At 35.6% G+C, this 13540-nt stretch overlaps 1 protein-coding gene across 21 annotated transcripts in view; it reads left to right on the plus strand.

Moving 5' to 3' along the window:
• Positions 1 to 13540, plus strand: part of LOC112834663 (disintegrin and metalloproteinase domain-containing protein 32-like) — a 194361-nt gene that overhangs the window by 113549 nt on the left and 67272 nt on the right. For all 21 annotated transcript variants that reach the window (XR_012381174.1, XR_012381175.1, XR_012381173.1 and 18 more), the window contains 2 exons: positions 807 to 899; positions 2671 to 2866. Coding sequence is in view for 16 of the 21 variants with exons in the window: in XM_073902495.1 (XP_073758596.1) it covers positions 807 to 899; positions 2671 to 2866 (289 nt within the window). In the remaining 5 variants the exon portion in view is untranslated. The remainder of the gene's footprint in view (positions 1 to 806; positions 900 to 2670; positions 2867 to 13540) is intronic.

Raw genomic sequence — 13540 nt, forward strand, 5'->3', positions numbered from 1 at the left:
TTTAATTTGCATCCTTTCCATATAATAAACCGTAACTGTGAATATAAAAGCTTTCAATGAATTCCGTGAGTCCTTCTAGTAAATTACCAAACCTGAGAGTAGTTTTGGAAATCCATTGAACTTGTGTTTGGTGTAAGTAGTGAGGGAAGTTTTGGGGGTGTTTTAACTGCAGTGGGCATAAACTCTACACACCCTTACCCCCCCAACATTATTGAAGTATGACTGACAAGTAAAAATTATGTTTTTAAGGTGTTCAACATGATGTTTTGATATATGTATACCTTCTGAAATGATTACTACAGTCAAACTAATTAACCTATCCTTCACTTCACATAGTTACCTTTTTTTTTTTTTTTTGTATGTGGTGAGGACACTTTATCCTCTTAGCAAATTTGAAATATATGATACAGTATTGTTAACTATAGTCATCCTGAAAACTAATTCATTCTTAAATGAAAATGTGTACCTTTTGAACAGTATCTCCCCTTTTCCCCCACCCTCCAGACACTATTAACCACCATTCTGCTCCCTCTTACTATTCTCTATTTTCTGAAAAAAGTTGTTTCATATATTTTTCCTAGTTTTCTAGTTGGGTAAGAGTTTCTTGGTACCAGTTACTCTGTTTTGACCTGAAGTGAAAGTCTTAATTTAGTATTTTAATTGTTTAGAGATGCAGAACTATAAATATTGACAGCATTCATATTCTTCCCCAAAACTCAAAAAATAAGCCCAGTAAGTATAGTTCCTGCCAAAGTTTATATTATTATCATGATGTCTTTTTACTTGTACATTCCATTAATTCATAGCAATGTGGAGCTGCTCCCTGTTGTAATTTTCGTACTTGTACGCTGAAACCAGGATCACAGTGTGATGCAGGATTATGCTGCAGGGACTGTCAAGTAAGATTTAAGTTTATTATTTTCTTCCAAGTATATAAGGAATCATGTCTTAGGTACTTTAAATCACTTAGACCTATAGCTGTAAATAAAAATAAATGAACTTTCTGAAACTAATAGTATACTGTATGTTAACTAACTGGAATTTAAATTAACACTTAAAAAAATAAGTGAGCTTTCAAATAAAGAAAAATATACTAAATTCAGGATCAGATTTCTGATTTTGTGAACCTTAATTGGATGTTCAGGTTTTCTTCTTATGCCATTATTCTGCCCAACTTGATGCTGTTGTTCTTAAGCCTTGATTGAGAGCTATCATACAATTTTCAATACAGATCTCCCTTAAAAAGGACTTCTTACTCTATTCATTATTTATATTTTTAGAAATAATATTGTTACTGGTTGTGATAGGTATCTATAGGTATGTAATTGAAAGACACAGCAGTTTCCCATAAATGTATAAAGAATGAAACTTACTAGAATAGCACTTTTTAATTTTATTATGTTATGTTAATCACCATACAGTACATCATTAGTTTTTGATGTAGTGATCCACAATTCATTGTTTTTGTATAACACCCAGTTCTCCATGCAGAATGTGCCCTCTTTAATACCCATCACCGGGCTAACCCATCCCCCCACCCCCCTCCCCTCTAGAATCCTCAGTTTGTTTCTCAGAGTCCATCATCTCTCATGGTTTGTCTCCCCCTCGGATTCCCCCCCTTCATTTTCCCCTTCCTGCTATCTTCTTCTTCTTCTTCTTTTTTTTTTTAACATAAAATGTATTATTTGTTTCGGAGGTACAGGTCTGTGATTCAACAGTCTTACACAATTCAAAGCGCTCACCATAGCACATAGAATAGCACTTTCTAAATGCTTCGTTAGCACAAAGTTTAAACTACAAATTTATTATTTATTCAAAGATCATTTAATTGAAAGATCACATATTAGTTTATATGTTGAAGATGTTGACTCTTGTCCCCTGTTTTCCTTTTCAGCTCCTGCAATACATTTGTAACAGATTTGTCATATGACAGTCCCTCTAGTGAACTACCTACCATGGGTTCTGTGTTCTTGACTATCCTCGACTAATGCAGTTTTGTTATTTTTTTCTAGAATCTTATGTGGTTACATTCTTACCTCTGTGATATTTTTGTTGTCATCTGGAAATCATCAATTAAGAAGTATGAGATAGATGCCCCTTTAAGATTGTTTGTATACATTTTCAGATTCTGTATATAAAACTGTTAATTACAGGATAATTCAGGAGAATAATTATGATTGAGTTTCTTCTCTAAGAACCGCCTCTTTACCCTTTGGTTTTCCTCTGTTAATTCTCAGTTATTTATGTATCATATTTGTCATAGAATTACAAATATTCCATACTTAGAAACTATACTTTGAATAAGTGTATTTTGTTTGGAAATTGTCTGAATTACACTGTTTTCACCCAAGAAATAATTTCAATAAAAGTGATTTTTCCTCCCTTGTACTGAAACGCAAACAGAACTTTGGCTATCATCACATCATATTTGTGTTATACTTTTCATGTGCATATGCTTATTTCCTGTTGTAGTTGATAACATTCAATTTTTTTCGATATGATAAGCATAATGCTTTATACAAAGAAGGTACTAATAGACATTAATAAATAAACAGATCATTAAACTATAAATAGAATTAATTTTGAAATAGAACAATTTTGAAATAAATATTGAGAAACACAACACTCTTAAATGTAATGCTTTATTTTTTATATTTTAATTTCTATTAGATTGAAAGAGCAGGTGTTCAGTGTAGGGGAGCAAAACATCATGAATGTGATATTGCTGAGTTTTGTGATGGAAGCTCACCGCAGTGTCCATATGATGTAACTATACAGAATGGACATGTATGTAAAGAAAAATACATGTGTTATGATGGAGGCTGCCAGGATCCAGATGCACGTTGTGAGATCACATTCGGAAAAGGTAATTTTGTTTTGTAAAATCTACATAGTTGGTACTTCATATTTTTATTTACATTACCAAGACAAGTGGCAATTAATTATATATGTGTATATATATGCATATTACATTTATAAATATATTTATAACAATGTGCATATGTACACACATATATAATTATATGCATAATTATATACATATGTATGTATGTATAATTTAAATTTTATTTATATATTTAAATTCTTTATCGAACATCTATATTTTTATTTTTTCAAACTTTATTAAGGTATAACTGACAAAGATACATACTTAAGGTATATGAATTAATGTTTTGATGTTTTGTGAAATAATTGCCACAATCAAGGTACTTAACATATTAGTTACATATATATATATATACACCAATAAATGAAATTGCTTGATCATAATGTAGTTCATTTTTAATTTTTGAGGAGTCTCTATATAGTTTTCCATAATGGTTGTGCCCAACTTCATTCCCAACAACAGTGTATAAAGGTTCCCCTTTCTCCACATCCTTGCTAGCACTTTTTATTTTTTATCTTTTTGATAATAGCTATCCTAAAAGGTGTAAGTTGTGGTTTTGATTTAATTTTTCTGATGATTAGTGATGCTGAGCACATTTTCATAAATCTAATGGTCATTTGTATGTCTTCTTTTGAGAAATGTCTATGCAGGTCTTTTGCTATTTTAAAATCTCATTTTTTTTTTTGCTCTTGAGTTGTATGAGTTATTACATATTTTGTAGATTAACTCATTATCAGATACATGATTTGCCAATATTTCTCCTACAGGTCTCATTTTCACTCTGTTGATTGTTTCCTTTATTAAGAAGCTTTTTAGTTTGGGACGCCTGGGTGGCTCAGTCAGTTGAGTGTCTGACTCGTGGTTTCAGCTTAGGTCATGATCTCATGGGTCTTGGGTCCAGCCCCACATCGGGCTCCCTGCTCAGTGGGGAGTCTACTTGAAAGATTCTGTCCTTCTGCCCCTCCTCCCTTTCTTGCTCTCTCTAAAAATAAATAAATAATTTTTGTAAAAAAAGAAGTTTTTTAGTTTGATGCAATCCCACTTGTCTATTTTTGTTTTTGTTGTCTGTGTTCTTAGGTCATATCTAAATATTATTTCCCAGACCAATGTTCAAGAGCTTTCCCTTGTTTTCTTCTTGTAGTTTACAGTTTCAGGTCTTAAGTTTAAATCTGTCCTGACCCTTACCGCCTTCTGCAGCTTTATTGAGATGTAATTGACCTATAACATTGTGTCATTTTAAGGTATATAACATGTTGATTTGGTATGCTTATATATTACAAAATGATTACCACTATATTGTTAGCTAACACCTCTATCATGTCCTATAATTACCATTTGTTTCTGTGGTGAGAACATTTAAAATCTTTTCTCCTAGTAACGTTCAAGTATGTTATACAGTATTATTAAGTATAATCATCATGTTGTACCTTAGAACCCCAGAACTTAATTCATCTTATAACTAGAAATTGGTACCCTTTGACAAACATCTCTCCCTTTCCCCTACCTACCAGCCTATGGTAATCACAGGCTATGTACACTTTGTTTCTTTGAGTTCAGGTTTTTGTTTGTTTGTTTTTTGTTTTTTGGTGATTTCACATATAAGCAATATTATAGAGGGTTTGTCTTTCCTTGTCTAACTTATTTCACTTGGCATAATGCCCACAAGTTTATCCATGTTGGCACAAATGGAAGGATTTCCTTCTTCCTCATGACTGAATAAAATGTTATTTTATATAAATACTACATTTTCTTTATTGATCCATCCATTGACAGACACTGTTTCCATATCTTGCCTATTGTGAATAATGCTGATACAAACATGAGGATGCAGATTTCTATTCAAGATCCTGTTTTCATTTCCCGTGGATATGAAGTGGATTAGAAATGGGATTGCTGGATCATATGGTAGTTCTACTTTTAACTTTTTGAGAAACCTCCATACTGCTATTCATAGTGGCTATACCAATTTACGTTTCCACCAACAGTGCGTGTTTCATTTTCCCCATATTTTCGCCAACATGTGTTACTTCTTTGAGTTTTTGATGAGAGCCATTCTAATAAATGTAAGGAGTTATCTTATTGTGGTTTTGGTTTGCATTTCTCTGATATTAGTGATATATTGAGCATATTTTCATGTATCTTTGGCTATTTTTATGTCTTTGAAAATCTATTCCTTTGCTCATTCCTAAATCAGGTTTGGGTTTTTGCTATTGAGTTTTACAAGTTCTTTATATATTTTGGACATTTTCCTTGCAGATATTCTTTCCCATTCCATAGATCGTCTTCATTTTTTGATTGTTTCGTTTGCTGTGCACGAGCCTTTTAGTTTGATGAAATCCCATTTATTATTTCTTGTTTTCGCTGCATGTGCTTTCGTGTCATATCTAAAAAGTCATTGCCAACAACAGTGTCAATGTCAATGCTTTTTCCCTATGTCTTCTAGGATTTTTATGGTGTTCATTCTTACATTTAAGTCTTTAATCTATTTCAAGTTAATTTTTGTGAATTGTGTAAACCAGGGGTTTACTTTTATTCTTTTGCATGTGAATATCCTGTTTTCCCAGTGTCATTTATCAAATAGATTCTCCTTTCCTTGTTGAGTATTTTTGGCTTCCTCATCAAATTATTTGTTGAGCATATACATGGGGTTTTGTTCTGGACTCTCCATTCTGTTCCATTGGTCTGCTCTTATAACCGTATCATACTGTGTAATTGAAATCAGGAATTGTGTACCTCTAGTTTTGTTTTTTTCTCAGGATTGCTTTGGCTTTTCAAAGTTTCTGTGGTTCCATACAAATTTTAGGAATTTTTTCTATTTCTGAAAAATGCCATTGAAATTTTGATATAGATTGCATTGAAACTGCAGATGGTGTTGGGTAGTATTGACTATTAATTCTTCTGATCCAGGAACACAGGATATCTTTCCTTTTGCATCTTAGATATTTTTTCATGAAAGTCTTGTAATTTTCAGGGTACAGACCTCTCACTTATTTGATTAAATTTATTCTGAAGTATTTTATTGATTTTGATGCTAGTGAGAAAGGTATTGTTATCTTTATTTCTTTTTAAGCTGTTTTGTTGTTAGTGTATAGAAATTCAAATGATTTCTCTATGTTGATTTTGTACCCTACAGAGTTACTGAATTTAATAGTTCTAACACACCTTTTTGATTGGGTCTTTAGGACTATCTCTATATAAGATTATATTTTCTGCAAGACAGTTTTACTTCTTTCTTTCCAATTTGGGTGACTTTTATTATTTTTCCTACCTGACAGCTCTCATTACAACTTCTGGTACTGTGTTGAAAATGAGTGGTGTGAATGAGCACCTTTGTCTTATTCCTCATCTTAGAGGAAAAGCTTTTAGCTTTTCACAATTGAATATGAATTGGCTGTGGGTTTATTATATGTGACCTTTATTTTGTTAAGGTATGTTTCTTCTATACTCAATTTGCTGATTATTTTTATCATGAAAGGATGTTGTATTTTGTCAAATGCTTTTTCTGTTTTTAATGAGAGGATCTTATGATCTCTTATCTTTCATTCTATTAATGTGGTATATCACAGTTATTGATTTGCCTATGTTGTACTATCCTTGCATTCCAGAGATAGATACCATTTGACAACGGTGTTTGGTTCTTTTAATGTTCTGTTGAATTTAGTTTAGCAATATTTTGTTGAGAATTTTTATATCTGTATTCATTAGAGATGTTGGTCTATGGTTTTCTTATTTGACTTTGGTATCAATATAAAGCTGACCTCATAGGATGAATTTGGAAATAGTCTCTCCTCTTCAGTTTTCTGGAAGAGTTTGAGAATGATTGGCATTAACTCTTCTTTAAGTGTTTGGTATAATTCACCAGGGAGACTATCTGGCTTGGCCTTTTCTGTGTTGGGAGGTTTTCGATTACTGATTCTATCTCATTACTCACTATTGGTCTGTTCTGATTTTCTTTTTTTTCATGATTTAGTATTGGTTAGGTATGTTTCTAGGAGTTTATCTACTTTTTCTAGGTTATCCAATTTGTCAGCATATAATTGATCATAATAGTTGCTGATGATCCTTTGCGTGTTTATGTTATCAGTTATAATGTTTCTTCTTTAATTTATGGTTTTTTGAATCTTCTTCTTTTCTTAGTCTGGTTGGATATTTGTCAATTTTGTGTGTCTTTTCAAGAAACCAACTCTTATTTTGTATTTCTTTCCATCTGCTAATCTGGTGGCTTGTTTTTTCTTTTTCCTTTTTCCTTGAGGTATATAGAGTTAGGTTGTTTATTTGAGACCTTTTTTTTTTTCTTATATGGAGGTTTTTATTTCTATAAACTTCCCTCTTAGAACTGCTTTGCAGAATCCTATAGATTTTGATATGTTGTTCTTCCATTTTCATTTGTTTCAGTATATTTTTTGATTTCATGTTTGATTTCTTCTTTGACCCACTGGTCGTTTCAGAGCATGTTCTCTAATTTCCACATACCTGGTGAGTTTTCCAGATTTCTTTCTATTGTTAATTTTCAGTTCCATATCATTGTTGTTGGAAAAGTTACTTTGTATGATTTCAGTCTTAAATTTGCTAAGACTTGTTTTATGACTTACCATATGATCTGTCCTGGCGAATGTTCCATGCAAACTTGAGAAGAATGTGTATTCCGCTGCTGCTAAACGGAATATTCTGTATGTGTTATATCCATTTGGTCCAAAGCCTGGTATTAGTCCAGCTTTTCCTTGTTGATTTTCTGTCTCGATATCTATCCATTGTAGAAAGTGGAATCTTTAAGTCCTCTAGTATTATTGTATTGTTGTCAGTTTCTCCCTTCAGTTTTGTTAGTACTTATGATATTTAGGTACTAAAATGTTGGGTACATATATATTTATGATTGTCATATCTTCTTGAACAATTGACTGCCTTATTGTATAATGATCTTTTTTCCCCTCTTGTTGCCATTTTGGCTTACAGTCCATTTTGTCTGACATATAGCTATCCCTGCTTGCTTGTTTTCTGCTTGCGTGGAAAATCTTTTTCCATTCCTCTACATTTGCTTATGGGTGTCATAGCTGAAGTGATTCTCTTGTGGGCAGCATATACTTGGGTCTTGTTTTTCTACCCATTCACGAAGCAACTCCATGTTGTTTGATTAGAAAATTGAACTCATTTGCATTTAGAGTGTTTATGGATAGGCAAGGACTTACTAATTCCAACTTGTTGATTGTTGTTTCGCTGTTTCATAGTTTCTCCGTTTCTTCCTCTCTTTCTGCCTTCCTTTGTGAATTTGTGATTTTTCTTAGTAATATGCTTTGATTCCCTTCTTTTTTAATTTTTAAAAATTATGTTAATCACCATACATTACATCATTAGTTTTTCATGTAGTTTTCCATGATTCATTATTTGCATATACACCCAGTGCTCCATGCAGAACGTGCCCTCTTTAGTACCCATCACCAGGCTAACCCATCCCCTCACTCCCCTCCCCTCTAGAACCCTCAGTTTGTTTTTCAGAGTCCATCGTCTCTCATGGTACATCTCCCCCTCCAATCCCCCCCCATTCTTTCCCTCCTGCTGTCTTCTTCTTTTTTTTTAAACATATAATGTATTATTTGTTTCAGAGGTACAGGTCTGTACTTCAACAGTCTTACACAATTCACAGCGCTCACCATAGCACATACCCTCCCCAATGTCTATCACCCAGCCGCCCCATCCCTCCCACCCCCCACCACTCCAGCAACCCTCAGTTTGTTTCCTGAGATTAAGAATGCCTCATATCAGTGAGGTCATATGATACATGTCTTTCTCTGATTGACTTATTTCGCTCGCAATAACACTCTACAGTTCCATCCAGTCGTTGCAAATGGCAAGATTTCGTTCCTTTTGATGGCTGCATAATATTCCATTGTATATATATACCACCTCATCTTTATCCATTCATTCTATCGATGGACATCTTGGCTCTTTCCACAGTTTGGTTATTGTGGACATTGCTGCTATAAATATTGGGGTGCATGTACCCCTTTGGATCCCTACATTTGTATCTTTGTGTTAAATACACAGTAGTGCAATTGCTAGATCATATGGTAGCTCTATTTTCAACATTTTGAAGAACTCCCATACTGTTTTCCAGAGTGGCTACACCAGCTTGCATTCCCACCAACAGTGTAGGAGGGTTCCCCTTTCTCCACATCCACACCAACATCTGTCGTTTCCTGACTTGTTAATTTTAGCCATTCTGACTGGTGTGAGGTGATACCTCATTGAGGTTTTGGTATGGATTTCCCTGATGCCTAGCGATGTTGAGCACTTTTTCATGTGTCTGTTGGCCATTTGGATGTCTTTGGAAAAATGTCTGTTCATGTCTTCTGCCCATTTCTTGATTGGATCATTTGATCTTTGGGTGTTGAGTTTAAGAAGTTCTTTATAGATTTTGGTTACTAGCCCTTTATATGATATGTCATTTGCAAATATCTTTTCCCATTCTGTCGGTTGTCTTTTGGTTTTGTGGACTGTTTCTTTTGCTGTGCAAAAGCTTTTTATCTTGATGAAGTCCCAATAGTTCATTTTTGCCCTTACTTCCCTTGCCTTTGGTGATGTTTCTAGGAAGAAATTGCTGCAGCTGAGGTCGAAGAGGTTGCTGCCTGTGTTCTCCTTTAGGATGTTGATGGGCTCCTGTCTCACACTGAGGTCTTTCAACCATTTTGAGTCTATTTTTGTGTGTGGTGTAAGGAAATGGTCCAGTTTCATTCTTCTGCATGTGGCTGTCCAATTTTCCCAACACCATTTGTTGAAGAGACTGTCTTTTTTCCATTGGACATTCTTTCCTGCTTTGTCAAAGATTAGTTGACCATAGAGTTGAGGGTCCATTTCTGGGCTCTGTCTTCTGTCCCATTGATCTATGTGTCTTTTTTTGTGCCAGTACCATACTGTCTTGATGCTTACAGCTTTGTAATAGAGTTTGAAGTTCGGAAATGTGATGCTGCCAGCTTTGCTTTTCTTTTTCAACATTCCTCTGGCTATTCGGGGGTCTTTTCTGGTTCCATACAAATTTTAGGATTATTTGTTCCATTTCTTTGAAAAAAGTGGAGGTATTTTGATGTGATTGCATTGAATGTGTAGACTGCTGTAGGTAGCATTGACATCTTCACAATATTTGTTCTTCCAATCCATGAACATGGAACGTTTTTCCATTTCTTTGTGTCTTCCTCTATTTCTTTCATGAGTATTTCATAGTTTTCTGAGTACAGATTCTTTGCCTCTTTGGTTAGGTATTCCTAGGTATCTTATGGTTTTGGGTGCAATTGTAAATAGGATCAACTCCTTAATTTCTCTTTCTTCTGTCTTGTTGGTTGTGTATAGGAGTGCCACTGATTTCTGTGCATTGATTTTCTTTCCTGCCACTTTACTGAATTCCTGTATGAGTCTAGCAGTTTTGGGGTGGAGTCTTTTGGGTTTTCCACATAAAGTATCATATCACCCTCAAAGAGTGAGAGTTTGACTTCTTCTTTGCCGACTTGGATGCCTTTTATTTCTTTTTGTTGTCTGATTGCTGTGGCTAGGACTTCTAGTACTATGTTGAATAGCAATAGTGATAGTGGACATCCCTGCCGTGTTCCTGACCTTAGGGGGAAAGCTCTCAGTTTTTCTCTATTGAGAATGATATTTGCTGTGGGTTTTTCATAGACGGCTTTTATGATATTGAGGTATGTACCCTTTATCCCTATACTCTGAAGAGTTTTGATCAAGAAAGGATGCTGTACTTTGTCAAATGCTTTTTCTGCATCTATTGAGAGGATCATATGGTTCTTGTTCTTTCTTTTATTAATGTATTGTATCACGTTGATTGATTTGCGAATGTTGAACCAACCTTGCAGCCCAGAGATAAATCCCACTTAGTTGTGGTGAATAATCCTTTTAATGTACTGTTGGATCCTATTGGCTAGTATTTTGGTGAGAATTTTTGCATCCAAGTTCATCAGGGATATTGGTCTGTAATTCTCCTTTTTGATGGTGTCTTTGTCTGGTTTTGGGATCAAGGTAATGGTGGCCTCATAAAACAAGTTGGGATGTTTTTCTTCCATTTCTATCTTTTGGAACAGTTTCAGAAAGATAGGTATTTATTCTTCTTTAAATGTTTGGTAGAATTCCCCTGGGAAGCCATCTGGCCCTGTTCTCTTGTTTGTTGGGAGATTTTTGACAGGGTAACAACGGGGTAACAACATCCCCAGAAAGAGACACTAAACAAATCTGAAAAGACCTGATACTGGGGGAAAAGAAAGGGAAAGAAAGAAGAAAAAAAAGAAAAAGAAAATGAAAATGATAACAAGAAACAAAAATAACCAATATGATCAAATATGATCAGGCTGGTGCATAGATCAGGGCCACACACTAGATTTTGGGCATATTTTGGTCAGTTAGAAGAGAGTGCTTCTCAAAATTTTAAAGAAAGAAAAATTTATGTATATACAAAAATAAGGGTTAATATGATGAAGGGATGGAATATGACTGTAAAGATGAAAATTATAAAAGATTTTATAAAAGGAATTGATAAGTAGTTGGTTGAAAAAAGAAAGAAGAGGATTAACAAAAAGGAGAGAATGTGATCAGGCAGGAGACTAGAACAAAGCCATACACTAGAGATTTATGGTATATTTTGATCTGTCAGAAGAAACTGTATCTCAGAATTTCAAAGAGAGAACAACTTATATATATATGCCAAAAATAAGGGTAACTACTATGAAGGGATAGAATATGACTCTAAAAATGAAAAATATTTTTTAAAAAAGGGGATTGAGAAGATGTTGGTTGAAAAAGTGAAAATGAAAAATTAAAAAAAAAAGACAGTTAAAAAATTAACTTTGAAAGACTAAAGAATCATGGTAAAAAAGCCATGGATTGTATGTGCAGTATTCCCGTAGCACTGTAGTTCTACCGTTCTCATTGATTGGTAAACTTGGACTTGGCCGGCTGTTCCTGCTCATCTTCTGGGGGAGGGCCCTGTTGTCCTGGATCCTAAATGTCTTTGTCTGAGGCGGAATTGCCCCGCCCTTGCCGGGTCCGGGCTAAGTAATCTGCTCAGGTTTCCTCTCGGGAGCTTTTGTTCCCTGCAAGGTTTCCGTACAGCTTTGGAGGACGAAAGTGAAAGTGGCGGCCTCCCAATCTCCGCCCCGGGGGAGCCGAGAACTCGGGCCCCACTCCTCAGTGTGCCCCCAGAGAAAAGCCGTCAATCACTCCCGTCTCCCTGGTCTCCGGCCGCACTTTGTGCTCACGCGGCCTGTGACCGAGCATTTCTATCTCTGGCGCACGACCCCGTGTGGAGTCTCCAAACCCAGCAGATCCCTGTGGTGCACTCCCACACGGCTCCTCCCGGGGGAGGAAGGGGACTCTCCCCAGTTCTGCCACTTTTTGGGTCCCTGCTGGAGGAGCAGTGGCCTGACTGTGCCGTGGATCACAGTTTATGACAACCCCGAGCTGAGAACCCGTGCCTTGGCTCCGTCTCTGCAGCCGGCTTCCTCTCTCTGATACCTGGGAGCTCTGCCACACTTAGGCACCCCCGGTCTTTCTGTGACCCCGAGGGTCCTGAGACCACACTGTCCCACGAGGGTTCCACCCCCCACTTAGCCACTAGAGCGATGTCCCTCAGTGGAACCGACTTCTAAAAGTTCCAATTTAGTGCTCTGTTGCTCTATCACTTGCCAGAAGTGGCCGACGGAGGCCCCCTCCCCCGCCGTCTATCCTCCCGAATATCGCCTCGGATTCACTTCTCCGCACGTCCTACCTTCCAGAAAGTGGTCGCTTTTCTGTTCAGAGAATTGTTGCTATTCTTTTCTTCCATTTCCTGTTGAGTTGGTATGTTTTCAGAATTGTTTGATCCCTATCCAGCTGAATCCCTGGGACCAGATGAAATCCATGGCTCCTACACCTCTGCCATCTTACTCCACCTCTCTCATCTCTTTATTGTTAATCTACTGCAGATTTTTGTTTATGGTTACTGTAAGATTTCCATAAAATATATGTATAAGAGTTTATTTTATTTATGCCAATAGTACTCTGTTTGATCCATTTCAAAACCCTTCTCATGTCTCCCCTCCTGTTATGTTTTTGATGTCACAATTACATCTTTTTGTAGTGTGTATCCACTAAGGAATTATTGTAGCTATTGCTATTTTTAATACTTTTCTCCTCTAACCTTTATACTAGAGTTAACACATCACCATATTACAGTTTTAGAATATTATGAATTTGACTCTGTCCTTGCCTTTGCAAATGTGTTGTATATTTTCATTTGTGTTCACGTTACTAATTAGCTTTTTTCATTTCAGCCTGATGAACTCCTTTTAGCATTTTTTCTAAGGCAGATTTAGTGTTGATCAATTCCCTTATTTTTTGTTTATTAGGGGAAGTCTTTATCTCACCCTAATTTCTGAAGGACAACTTTGCTGGGTAAAGTAATTTTGGTTACCAGTTTCTTTTTTTCAGAACATTGACTATATCATCCTATTGTCACTTGACTTGCAAGATCTCTGCTGAGAAATCTACTGACAGCTTTATGGAGGGGGTTCCCTTTTATGAGAGACGATATTTTTCTTTTACCCCTTTCTCTTGTTGATTTTAGATAGTTTTATTACACTGTGTCTTTTTTATTATTATGTGTCTTGGATAAGATCATTT

This window comes from Callorhinus ursinus, unplaced genomic scaffold, assembly GCF_003265705.2.
Source record: "Callorhinus ursinus isolate GAN/ISIS: 27379988/994484 unplaced genomic scaffold, GSC_fseal_2.0 scaffold17, whole genome shotgun sequence".
In the NCBI taxonomy this organism is placed as follows: Eukaryota; Metazoa; Chordata; class Mammalia; order Carnivora; family Otariidae; genus Callorhinus; species Callorhinus ursinus.